The following is a 12,265-nucleotide window of genomic DNA, read 5'->3' as shown; positions in this document are numbered from 1 at the left end:
TAGAGAGCCCACGAGCCGCAACTACTGAGCCCACATGCTCTGGAGCCCACGCGCCACAATGAAAGATTGCACATGCCTCAATGAAGATCCTGCATGCCGCAACTAAAGACCCGAAGCAACCAAAAAAAAAAAAAAAAAAAAAAAGAACAAGATGGGTCTATGAAAGATATCAGTAATATGTACTAAGTGACAAAAATGTTGCAGAACAGTATTGTAGATCCTATACATGTAAAAAGAGAAAGGAAAGGAAGATACACTATATATGTAAATTTATACACACAAACATACCCTTACATATGCTTGCATAAACATCTAAAATTCTAGAAGGAAACACAAGAACCTGTTAGCAAAGTTTATCTCTAGGGAATAAGACTGCAGGGGTCAGGAACTTTTACTTTCCATTTTTCTTATTCTACTATTTAAATTGCTAACCACAAGCATGAATTATTTATGATTTTTTAAAATTTGTGACAATTTTCTCAATACCAGAGGTGAACTAGCAATTACAACTGAAAGTGAAATAAAAAGAATTATCACCTGCCAGAAAGAGCATAAAACTATATTTTTTCATATTCTAATTCTAATCTCCAATCCAGAAGGAGAAATTATCAATTGTTGTGCACATACACATAGTAGGCACTTAGCTAATGTTTTTCCATTATTATCTTTCTAGGAATTATCAGTGGCATAAAATTTCCAGATGGTTGACTAGAGCAAAGGATACTTGTGGCCTGTGGCCCTGAAGTAGAAAGAGAAAAATCACCTATCAACATGACAGAAGTTAAACTTATAAGGAAAAACTTAAACAAATCAGTCTATCCCTTCATAAAATCCATGATATTCAAGTAAATTATCAAAGTGAGTAAAGCAAAGAGTGACTAATTCACTATTCCAGTGACTGAAAGATTAATTCCTCAAAGTGCATTAATCCAAAATAGAAAATTACTAGCAAACTGCCTAGTTGGTAATTCTATATAAATATGATAGGTTCATATCTTGTAATAGCATTCACAAAACATGAACCAAAATTATTAGTATTCATATATGTGTCTATATCAATCTCTATGTATACACATATCCATATATATGAATATATTTATGTAGTTATATAATAAATACATATATAATAGGAGGAAAGGGTGCTATATACAAGTTTTCTCCTCTACTGCTTTCAAAACAAATTTTTATACCTTGATATTTCACTAAAAAGAAGCCAGGAATCAGTCAGGCCTGATTTATCTCCAGAGCCTACAAAATTAATGATTATTTCTTTTATTATACTTCCAAATCTGCAATGAAAACCTCTGTGGATATTTTTTTGGTTTCCTAAAAGCCACATTGTTAATACCAACCACATGTTTTCCATACTTCTCTTTGCTAGTGGCATCAAGGTTCACAGAGTCAGTAAGAAATGATTCCCAGGGCCTATATGTGAAATACAGATCCCTGCCTATCTTTACGCACATCTCCTTTATCACTCTTCCACTCAATCGTTACCCTTTAGCAATACTCATCTTTTAAAGTATTCAAATATGCCAAGCTTATCAGGCCTAAGAAGCAGTTGCACTCCTATTCCCACTAATCAGAAAATCCATCCCCAGGTCTTCATGAGACTGTCTCCTCATCATTCAAGTCTCAGTTCAAATGTCATCTTCTCACAAAGGACTTCTATAACTATGCAATCTAAATTAGTCCTTCCAGGCACATTGTATCCCACCAGCCTGTTTTATTTTTTTCTCAGGACTTATCATACTTTCTGAAGCTATCTTGTTCTTTTATGTGTTGTTTTATCCAATCACTCTTCCCCAGTACCTTCCCCAACAATGATTTCTAAGTTTCATGACAGTAGTTTCATGACAGCAAGAATCTTGACTGTCTTGTTCATTGTGATATCCCCAGCATCTGGTACACAGTAGGTACACAATATGTATTTGCCAGACGATTGAATAAGGAAGAAATCAATCTTGTCACTACATGCTGTCAGATGCTGAAGATATAATCTAATACAGCATGCACCAAAATGCTAAAATATGTGTGTATGAAAACTGTAATTATGTCTTTACAGCTATTTTACAATCTATGAAACTGGCCAAAAACCTTAAAAATGAATGAATATTGCTCCTATCTAAATGATCATTACAAAACCTAATACATTGGCAATAAATACAACTTAAAAATTCAACCAATTGAAAAAATTCAAAAATTTTATTGTAAATTCAAATAAAATTTACAATACACTTCTTTTTGTTTATTTGCAAGTGTCATTACCAGCATTTTTCTTTGAAATACATTATATTGCTTAGTAACACGTGTATTGAAATAGCCATAGTGAGGTATAGAAGTTGTTTTACTTTGGATATGATCATGATGATGATATGCAAACATTTGTTGAGAAGTTACTATGTGCCAGCACCTCAAATACATTAGCTCATCTAATCTACATCACCACTAGGAGTTGTGGTACTATTACCATTGCCATTTTACAAATGAGAAAATTGAGAAACAAAGGGCTTAATTTATCCAAGGTCACTTAGTAAATTACAAATTTCAATCTACCTTCTTAACTCAATAACAGATGCTAAGAAAATGTAATATTTTAAAAGATGTCAGTTTATTTAGCCTTTCAGTTTCAGGTACTGTACAGTATAGTCTAATTAAAACTATAGTTTAATTTTCCTTCATTGAACTCAATTTAAAAAAATCATTTACATTAAGTGTGAGCCTAGATCAGTATACAAATTCAACTTGTACTGCCATCATCAAAAAAAAGGAAAGAGGAGGGAGGGAGTGGGGGAGGAGAGAGAAACAGGGAGGGAGGGAAGAAGGGAAGGAGGGAGGGAGATTATTGCTAGTAAGTATAATGCACCCTGTTTCCAGGGCAACTGTCAAAGTCCTGGAGTGCCTGATTCAGCACTTCTTCATCTGTTTACAATCACTCCAGCACTCTGAAAATATGGTCATTGCATTCTATTTTGTGCAGCAGCGAATCCAGCATATACAAAACAGTATTTAACCTTTTTTTTTTTTTTGCTTTAATAGGCTCACATGAAAGATCTGAAAGAGCTATTATCCACATATTTTTTAAACAGTATACAGTTTTTCACCTTATTACTATATAAATAATAAAAACATTCCCAGTATTATACAACAGAATGTAATTGTAACATACACTTAACATCCATGCTATAGCAACATTCAATTAAAGGTTAAAATATTTTATTAGTAAATGAGCCAAGACCATAAATATACTTTTTCCACAGTAAATACTCCACATTCAACAATAAACACTGTAATTTAACCACTAACATGGATTTGAAGTCACAAAATAAAAACTAGAAGCTACAATTTCATTCCCAAAATTGTCTTTGCCTATTTTATTCTGCACTATGTAAAATAAAGCTACAATTCCCAGTTTGTTTATTTTTGTTTTATTTTATTTTGGAAGAGGATGCCTATAGTAAAGACTCTACACATATGCACGTGTGCACACACACACACACACACACAGTTAAAAAGAGCAGTTATAATCCTTCTTGAAATGTAATTTTGATTCTAGAATTTTATTTTATTATAATACAAACTAAACTGTCAGTATATACTCATAATAGTAAAGTAATAAATAAAAACTTATGAAAAGGACACATAATTATATACTATGGTAATTGGACAAGAATATGAGATTGTCCAATCCAGTGTTACTTTTCTTAAAATCAAATTTATTGAAGTCAAATTTACTTACAGCTATTTAAAATGTTCAGTTTAATGATTTTTGACAAATATTGTACAACTGTGTAATTATCCCCACAATTAAGATACAAATATTTCCATCACCAACAAAAGTTCCCTCAAACTCCTCTGTATTCAATTCCCCCTACCACTGGTCCTAGGTGGCAGATCACTGATCTGCTCTGTGACACTATAAATTATTTTTCATTTTCTAGAATTGTATATAAACTGAATTATACAGTATTTACTCCTTTGGATATGGCTTCTTCCATTTAGCATAAGGTTTTGCTAATGTTCTGAGATTCACACATGTTGTGTGTATTCATAGTTCATTCCCTTTTATTAATGAGTAGTATTCCATTGTAGGGATATACCACAATTTGTTTACCCACTCACCTGTGATGAACATTTGGGTTGTTTCTAATTTACGGCTTTTATGAACAAAAGTGCTACAAACATACATGAACAAATTTTTCTGTGGATATATGTTTTTATTTCTCTTCATTAAATACTTAGGAGAGAGCTCCAAGATCATACGCTAAATTGCCAAAACATTTTCCAAGGGAATGTACAATTTTACATTCTTAGCAGGAGTGTTCACATTTTTTGCCTAATTTTAATTTGATCATTTGTTTTCTCTTTACTGAGTTGTAAGAGATCTTTAAATATTCTGGAGAGAAGTCATTTGTCAGATATATTTATTATAAATAGTTTTCCCATGCTAGTGTTTACCTTTGCATTTTCTTACTGATGGCTTTCAAAGAAAAGTTTTTAATTGTAATGAAGTCCAGTTAATTTTTTTTTTCTTTTATGGTGTTTTTTTTATGTTCAGAATTTTCTTCTAGATGTTTTATAGTTTTTTTTATTTTTAAATTTTGGTCTATAACCCTTGTGTTGTGTATGGTGTGAGTAAGAGTCGGTGTTCATTTTTTCCCCTCCAGATTAGCCAGTTGTTCCAGGACATTTGTTGAAAAGACTGTAACTTCCTCCTTTGATGTGCCTTGGCACCTTTGCTAAAAATCAACTGATCTTATGTGTGTGGGTCTATTTCTGGACACTCGATTCTATTCTATTGATCCATAATGTCTATCTTATTACTACTACCACACTGTAATTAAATAAATCTTGAATCAGGTAGTCTGAACTATGTTCTTTTTTAAATTGCTTTGACTGTCTTTCCATGTAAAAAAAAAATGTTTTTTTGGCTGCCACACAGCATGAGGGATCTTAGTTCCCCCACCAAGGATCAAACCGTGCCCCCTGCAGTGGAAGCATGGAGTCTTAACCATTGGACCACCAGGGAAGTCCTGTAAATTAGTTTCAATCTAATTTTGAATTAGATTGTCAGTAACTTTAAAAAAAAGGAAAAAGACTGCTGAAATTTGTATTAAAATTTCACTGAAGTACAGATCAATTTGTAACTCAGTGTTTCTTAATCTCTATCTATACATTAGAATTACCTGGACACATCAAAAGATAACCCAAGCCTACCTAGACCCCCATCCCAAACCAATCAAATCAGTAGGTTCTAATATGGAGCCATGATTCAGAAATTCTGGTTTAATCTTTCGGAGAAAATGTTTCCATTAAAATTAAAGATATTTGAGACTATAAAGAACTTTTTGTCATAAATATTGCTGGTGTCTAATTAGAAGCTGGGATATCCATTTAAAAAATTAATTTCCCTCTTTTCTCTTGTCCACCATCCTATGTGCGGTTGGATTTGCTCCTCGCCATGTCTTCTCACAAGACTTTCAGGATCAAGCAATTCCTGGCCAAGAAACAAAAGCAGAATCGTCCCATTGCCCAGTGGATTCAAATGAAAACTGGTAATAAAATCAGGTACAACTCTAAGAGAAGACATTGGAGAAGAACCAAGCTGGGTCTATAAGGAGCCTCACATATGAAGTGGCACACATTATCAGAACATCACTAGTGTCTGGAACAGCTGCCTGTGTTTGATGCTCTCTCCTCTTTTCTTGATCTTTCCTCACCACTGCTCACTGTGTAGCTCAGTAATAAACATGTGACCCTTTTGTTGGAAAAAAAAAAAAATTAATTTCCATTTGTTAGAACTTCAGACCTAATATTTAGATAAGACCCAAGCCTCCTGGTCATGCCAACCTTAAAAAAAGAAGAAATTTGGAAAATTTTCTAAAGATATTTGAGGAAGAAAAACCCAGGAGAAAAAAAAACTGACAATCTAGAATTCTACATCTTGGTAAACTATCATTCAAAAGTGAGAGTTAAACAAGGAAACTTTCAGACACACAAAAAGAGCTTACACTAACTGAACCTAACTGAAAGATATTTCTGTGTTATAAAGAAAAATATTAAAACAGAAGGAAGGAGTGTGACACACACAAAAAATACAGCTAGCCCCAAACAGAGTAGTTCAAACAAACATTTAAGGAACAGCTAATCCTAATTTTGTAAAAACTGTTTCAGATAACAGAAAAAGAGGTAACACTCACCAACTTTTTCATAAGTCTAGTGCTACCCTGATATCAAAACCAGCTGAGAACAGATGTTACAAGAAAAGAACATTAAATGCCAAAATGTCTTATGCAAATAGACACAAAATTCTCAATAAAATATTACCAAACTAAACACAGCAAAGTAGAGGAGAAAAACCAATACAAATCTTAGCTGCCTTGATATCAATGAGTGTTGGCAAGTGTCCTAAAATTTAATCAAATAAAAGATCTTGGCATTGAAGGAAAAGAAAGAAGAAAAGGAAGGGAGGGAGGGAGGGAAAAGAAAAGACAAGACAAAACAATACATCACGGGCTAGTTGGGTTTACCACAGCATTACAAGAATTGCACGTATATTTTTCTTTATACTTTTCTGTATGTTTGAAACACTATATGTCATAATTTTTCTTAAGCTCCAAAGGGGTGGTAATTTGCAGATCAAAAAAGATTGAAACCTAAATGCCTACAGTAAGGAAAAAGAATAGGAAGTCAATTTACCCACAGACCTCTCCGAAGACTTAGCACTTGAAGATAGCAATTGCCATAGAATGTTGGGGTAAGATTTCCCACTAAAATCTGGGGAGTTTGATTGAAAACCTACATATTTATACTGATAAGACGCTACCTCCACCGTGTTCAGTCAAGCGACTACTTCCCTTCAGACTGGCAGACCAGAATTTTGGTCTCTGGAGAAATTCTAGAGACCAGAGATCCAGAGAAATTCTGCATTTGGTATAGCAGGCAGCTAGTAGAAAATAGAGGTGAGATAGCAGACTGACACGGGCCAGAAGTAACAGGGAGTTAAGAGCGCCAGGAGATGTCGTGCGCATGAGCCCCGTAGGGCCAGGGAGGCACCAGCTGCCGCTCAGGGAGGAGGCCAGGCTGCAGCCTGAGGGAGGCCACGGCCCCTCTGCGCCTGTGTCTGGCAGAGCTGGTGTGAGACAAAGGGACAATCCTTCCCAGCCGCGGGGATAATCAAGAGTTTTGGCCTGACCTTTGAGCACACACCGAAATAGTAAGGAGCCAAACAAAAAGCACAGACTATGGTGCTGAAACGGATTAATAAGGAACTTGGTGATTTGGCCCGTGACCCTGCAGCACAATGTTCTGAAGGTCCAGTTGGGGATGATATGTTTCATTGGCAAGCTACAATTATGGGACCTAATGACAGCCCATATCAAGGCGGTGTATTCTTTTTGACAGTTCATTTCCTACAGACTACCCCTTCAAACCACTTAAGGTTGCATTTACAACAAGAATTTATCATCCAAATATTAACAGTAATGGCAGCATTTGTCTCGACATTCTAAGATCACAGTGGTCTCCTGCTTTAACTACTTCTAAATTTCTTTTATCCATCTGTTCACTGCTATGTGATCCAAACCCAGATGACCCCCTAGTGCCAGAGATTGCACGGATCTATAAAAGAGATAAGTACAATAGAATAAGTCAGGAATGGACTCAGAAGTATGCCATGTGATGCTACCTAAAAGTCAGAATAACCTGCATTATAGCTGGAATAAACTTTAAATTACTATTCCTTTTTGATTTTCTTATCCGGCTGCTCCCCTATCAGACCTCGTCTTTTTTATTTTTTGTTTACCTCCCTCCATTCATTCACATGCTCATCTGAGAAGACTTAAGTTCTTCCAGCTTTGGACAATAACTGCTTTTAGAAACTGTAAAGCAGTTACAGGAGAACAGTTGCCCAAGATTCAGAATTTTTTAAAAAATAGAGCAGGTGTATTATGTGGCCAATGTCTTCACTCTAACTTGGGTATGGGATTAAAACCATTCCTCACTGCTCTAACATGTTGAAGAATCATCTGAGGGGGAGGGAGATGGATGCTGAGTTGCCACATCAAAGGAAGCAGCATTATTCTAGCAGCATCCATTCTTGTTTAAGCCTTCTACTGTTAGAGATTTGAGGTTACATGATATACTTTATGCTCATAACTGATGTGGCTGGAGAATTGGTATTGAATTTACAGCATCAGCAGAACAGAAAATGTGATGTATTTTATGCATGTCCATAAAGGAATGACCTTTTCTTGTTCTACAGAGAATGGAAATTGGAAGTCAAACACCCTTTGTATTCCAAAATAGGGTCTCAAACATTTTGTAATTTTCATTTAAATTGTTAGGAGGCTTGGAGCTATTAGTTAATCTATCTTCCAATACATTATTTAATATAGCACTGAATAAATGATGCAAGTTGTCAATGGATGAGTGATCAACTAATAGTCCTGCTAGTAACTGATTTATTTTTCTTCAAAAAAGTTGCATAAACCAATGAGTTAGCTGCCTGGATTAATCAGTATGGGAAACAATCTTTTGTAAATGCAAAGCTGTTTTTTGTATATACTGTTGGGATTTGCTTCATTGTTTGACATCAAATGATGATGTAAAGTTCTAGAGAGTGAATATTTTGCCATGTTCAGTTAAAAGTGTGCAGTCTGTTACAGGTTGACACATTGATTGACTTGATATGCAGAATTAATAAGCCATTCAGATAGTGTAGCTTTGCAGGCTGCACATGATACTGGCAGCCCGGGGGTTCACAGAGGGACTTGGGGCCCAGCAGTTCTGAAACGTGTATATGGAGTTTAAGAAATTTATTTTCCAGGTGCAGCCCCCACCTAACTAAATTTTTTCTTTACCTTGTACACTTGACAGCTGAAAAAAACCATAACATGGGAGTAATAATGGGTCAAAATTTACAAAATAAAGTACTGTTTTGGTGTGGGGGAAAAAAAAAAAAAAAAGAAAGAATGCCAGGAGCAACTTTTAACCAATAAGGGACAGATGTCGGTAGATAAAGTGCCCAGCTTCCCTGCACCTCAGTGAGACAATTCTGTGGTATCATGGTCTAAACCAGCATGGAAATGTTCGATATTTACACTGTCCTATATGGCTGCCACTAGCTGCAAGTGGCTATTGAGCACTTGAGATGTGGTTAGTGTGACCAAAAACTGAATTTTAAATTTTATTTAATTTAAGTAATTTATATATAAATAACAGTACGTGGCTAGTGGTTAGTACTGGACAGCATAGAGTCTCTCTGAGAGTCTCCAGTAATATTGAATCCCAGCTGCCCACAGCAGTAATCCACTCAATCAATATACTCTTTACTAGTTTTCCTCTTGTACTGTCTCACTTCCCCATTCTCTGATTATAATTCCTAGAATCATCTCCCTATCTTAGAGTCTGCTTTTGAGAGAACTAAGACTCTAAGGATCTGATGAAAGCTTCCAATAGAAAGGCAAAGGCTAAAATGAGCCACAAGAAATTAGGAAATGGCAGGAAAAAGAAACAGAAGAAAACATCGATAAAATGTTATTAATAATCTCAGAGAGATAAGAGTAGATATTGCATCCATGAAGCAAAAATATAATATTGAAACGGGAACAGAGAACAAGAAAGCTCTTGGAGAAATTAAAACTACGACAACAAAAATTTTGTAAGTCACTAGAAGGATGAGAAGATGAAGTGAAGGACAAGAAAAATAAAACAAAAATCCTAAGAGATGGACTTGGGGAGGAAAAAAAAATTTTTTTAATTAAGCAATTAATCCAAGAGATACAATGTCAAAATAGGAGATACAATGGCCAATTAATAGTAAGTCCAGAAAGAAAGAATTGAAAAGAGGAAAAAAAGAGAAATTATTAAAATCCACAGGAAATTTTCCCCAAACTAAAAGATATGAATCTCCTAAATTTAAAAAAAAAAATCAAATATCAGCACATGATTGAAAAAAAGACATATACCAAGGCACAACATCACAAAATTTGTGAACACCAGGATAAAGAAAATCCTAAAAACTTCCAGAGAGAAATTAGATTAGCTTCAGACATTTTAATAGTAACACTGGATGCTTTTTTTTTTTTAAGTAGACTTAGTTCAACAGTAAACAATATTTTCATAATCAAAAAATGTAAATACCAAAAATAGATTTTAAAATTGTGACATAGCTACAGTAAGAGAATAGAAGAAGAGTGAAAGGGAAGGACTCTAAGAGACCTAAATTCTCAATAACATACAAGAATCACTTAAGCCAAGAAATTGGCAGAAGAGGCATATTATTTTAAATTACGTAGATAAATACCACAAGAAACAGTGAAAAGAATTCGGAGTGATTATGTCTGAGGAGCAGGACTGGAGAGTGGGGAAGAACTAGAAAGGGGACTGCAATTTTTCATTTGAATCTTTTAGTGCTGTTTGATTTTTTAACTATGTGTATGTATTACTTTGAAGGAAATAAAAATGTATTACAAAAGCGGAACAGAAATTTTATGTTAAAATTGTTCAAACTTTTGAAACTATTTTTGAATATCAGTTGTAAAGAGATGGTGTATGTAATTGGAATCCAAAGATAATTCCAACACAGATAATATCTACTACTCATTTTAGACATGTCATTCAATAAAACTTCAGAAAGTGCTAACAGGAAATATAGTTAAACCTATTTATTCGTGCCAATGGCAGAGAGCTAGAATTTGAATAAATCCATTTATTTTTGCCTTTAAAATACACACATATAATTTGTCGGGAAGATTAAGCCCTGTATGTGGGGAACGCTAAGCTCTGTATGTTTTAGAAAGTTAATATTAAAATTGGATACTATCACTTGAGCACAAATCAATGAGCTAGGTAGTCACAGAAATGTTATGCACATAATAGGCACTTAGATTTGTTAACTAAATGACCAAAGGAGATACTCCAAGCAGGGCTCCTAAAAACACAAGGAAAAGCCAGTACAAATATAAAATTTACCATGGATAATATGCAAGTAGTAACTGATAACTTAGTATATATTGAATCACTTTTAGTTTCAGTTTCATCTCTTTTCCCTTCCAGCTAACCTTTTGCCTGTCACTGTGTCAGGTTCCCATAAAATGACTGAGCCATGATAAAAGACAGAGAAGGAAATAATGACATCAGAACATTTACGATAGGAGAATAAATTCACTAGTCAGGAGACCTTGCCAGCAACAATATCAGTTGAACATTACAAGTGAGAACACAGTAAGGTTAAAAGAGAAAACTTCATTTGGAAAGAAAACTTCATCTGGAATATTAGTAATTTTTCTTTTTATTAAACAAATATTTTAAGAAATAATACCCTAAAATTTTTTCCTAAAAATGGGAAAAACTGACAAGCCTTTGCTCTGAAAGTTTTTAAAGCACTGTACTATGATTTTAATCTTAGGCAAAAGATTACAGTTGTCAGTTCATAAGTAATTCAACATTAAAACATTCCTTTCTAAATACTTATTTTTGACAGTTTACCTTGATAATTTAAAATTTTTTTCCTGTTTCACAAAATTATTATAATAAAATCAATCAATTTCCTATTTTTCTATCAAATTTTTAATACAACTTCTAGAGCATGTGTTCCCAATAATATATACAACCTCCAAACTTAAACTTTTATTATTCAGCATAAATAATTAACTATGAAGTCTATTTATGTCTAGCTTTATATAAAAACCAAAATGAAATCCTTAATTTCATACTAATAATTAACCTCACTAAATATTAGAGTCCACATATTAACCAATTAGACCTATAGAATGGCAAGAGAATAAGATCTACTATTACCAGCAGAACTAAAAAGGGCCAATACTTTAACTCCAATTTTTAAGGTGACCAAGGCTAAAAATGATATCTATTCCTTTTTTTTTTCCAATGATTGTGACTACTGAGAGCAATGGTTGTGTTGCTTTCATTTCTGTACCTAGGAGCACCTGGCATAATGCGTAATGCCCTCCATCAAATTTTATTGCATGAAAGACTGAATAAATTGTTTTCCTCAATAATATCTATTCCTTTAAATTAAATTTGTGTCTCCATTGTTGGAGGCACCCATAATTAACAAAGGATTTTAGAAAGCAATAAATACTATATTTGTCAGCAAAATAATCCCATTAAGATATCAATATCACAAGTACTAAAAGGATTAAATGATCTCTTAGAAAAGTTTTCAGCTCTAAAATCCTGAGGTTTTACTAACACAGAACACTTTTCTCCTAAAAAGAATTACCTTCTCTCATATTATTCTTTT

At 34.0% G+C, this 12,265-nt stretch overlaps 2 protein-coding genes and 1 pseudogene across 2 annotated transcripts in view; 2 read left to right on the top strand and 1 right to left on the bottom strand.

Moving 5' to 3' along the window:
- The window catches only part of PDE3B (phosphodiesterase 3B), a 173,569-nt gene that overhangs the window by 128,301 nt on the left and 33,003 nt on the right, over window positions 1-12,265 (bottom strand). The window lies entirely within an intron of this gene.
- LOC132369863 (large ribosomal subunit protein eL39-like) lies at window positions 5,435-5,776 on the top strand. The gene has a single exon (XM_059929562.1). The coding sequence runs from the start codon at window positions 5,462-5,464 to the stop codon at window positions 5,615-5,617; it is 156 nt and encodes a 51-aa protein (XP_059785545.1). The 5' UTR covers window positions 5,435-5,461; the 3' UTR covers window positions 5,618-5,776.
- LOC132369862 (ubiquitin-conjugating enzyme E2 D3-like) lies at window positions 7,245-7,681 on the top strand (annotated as a pseudogene).

This window comes from Balaenoptera ricei, chromosome 8 (assembly GCF_028023285.1).
Source record: "Balaenoptera ricei isolate mBalRic1 chromosome 8, mBalRic1.hap2, whole genome shotgun sequence".
NCBI classification, from domain to species: Eukaryota; Metazoa; Chordata; class Mammalia; order Artiodactyla; family Balaenopteridae; genus Balaenoptera; species Balaenoptera ricei.
Note: the sequence above shows the minus strand (reverse complement) of the source record. Positions and strands in the feature narration are given on the sequence as shown.

Bases quoted from the DNA above. Each gene is read 5' to 3' on its own strand.
- LOC132369863 (XM_059929562.1), top strand. From the start codon at position 5,462: ATGTCTTCTCACAAGACTTTCAGGATCAAGCAATTCCTGGCCAAGAAA.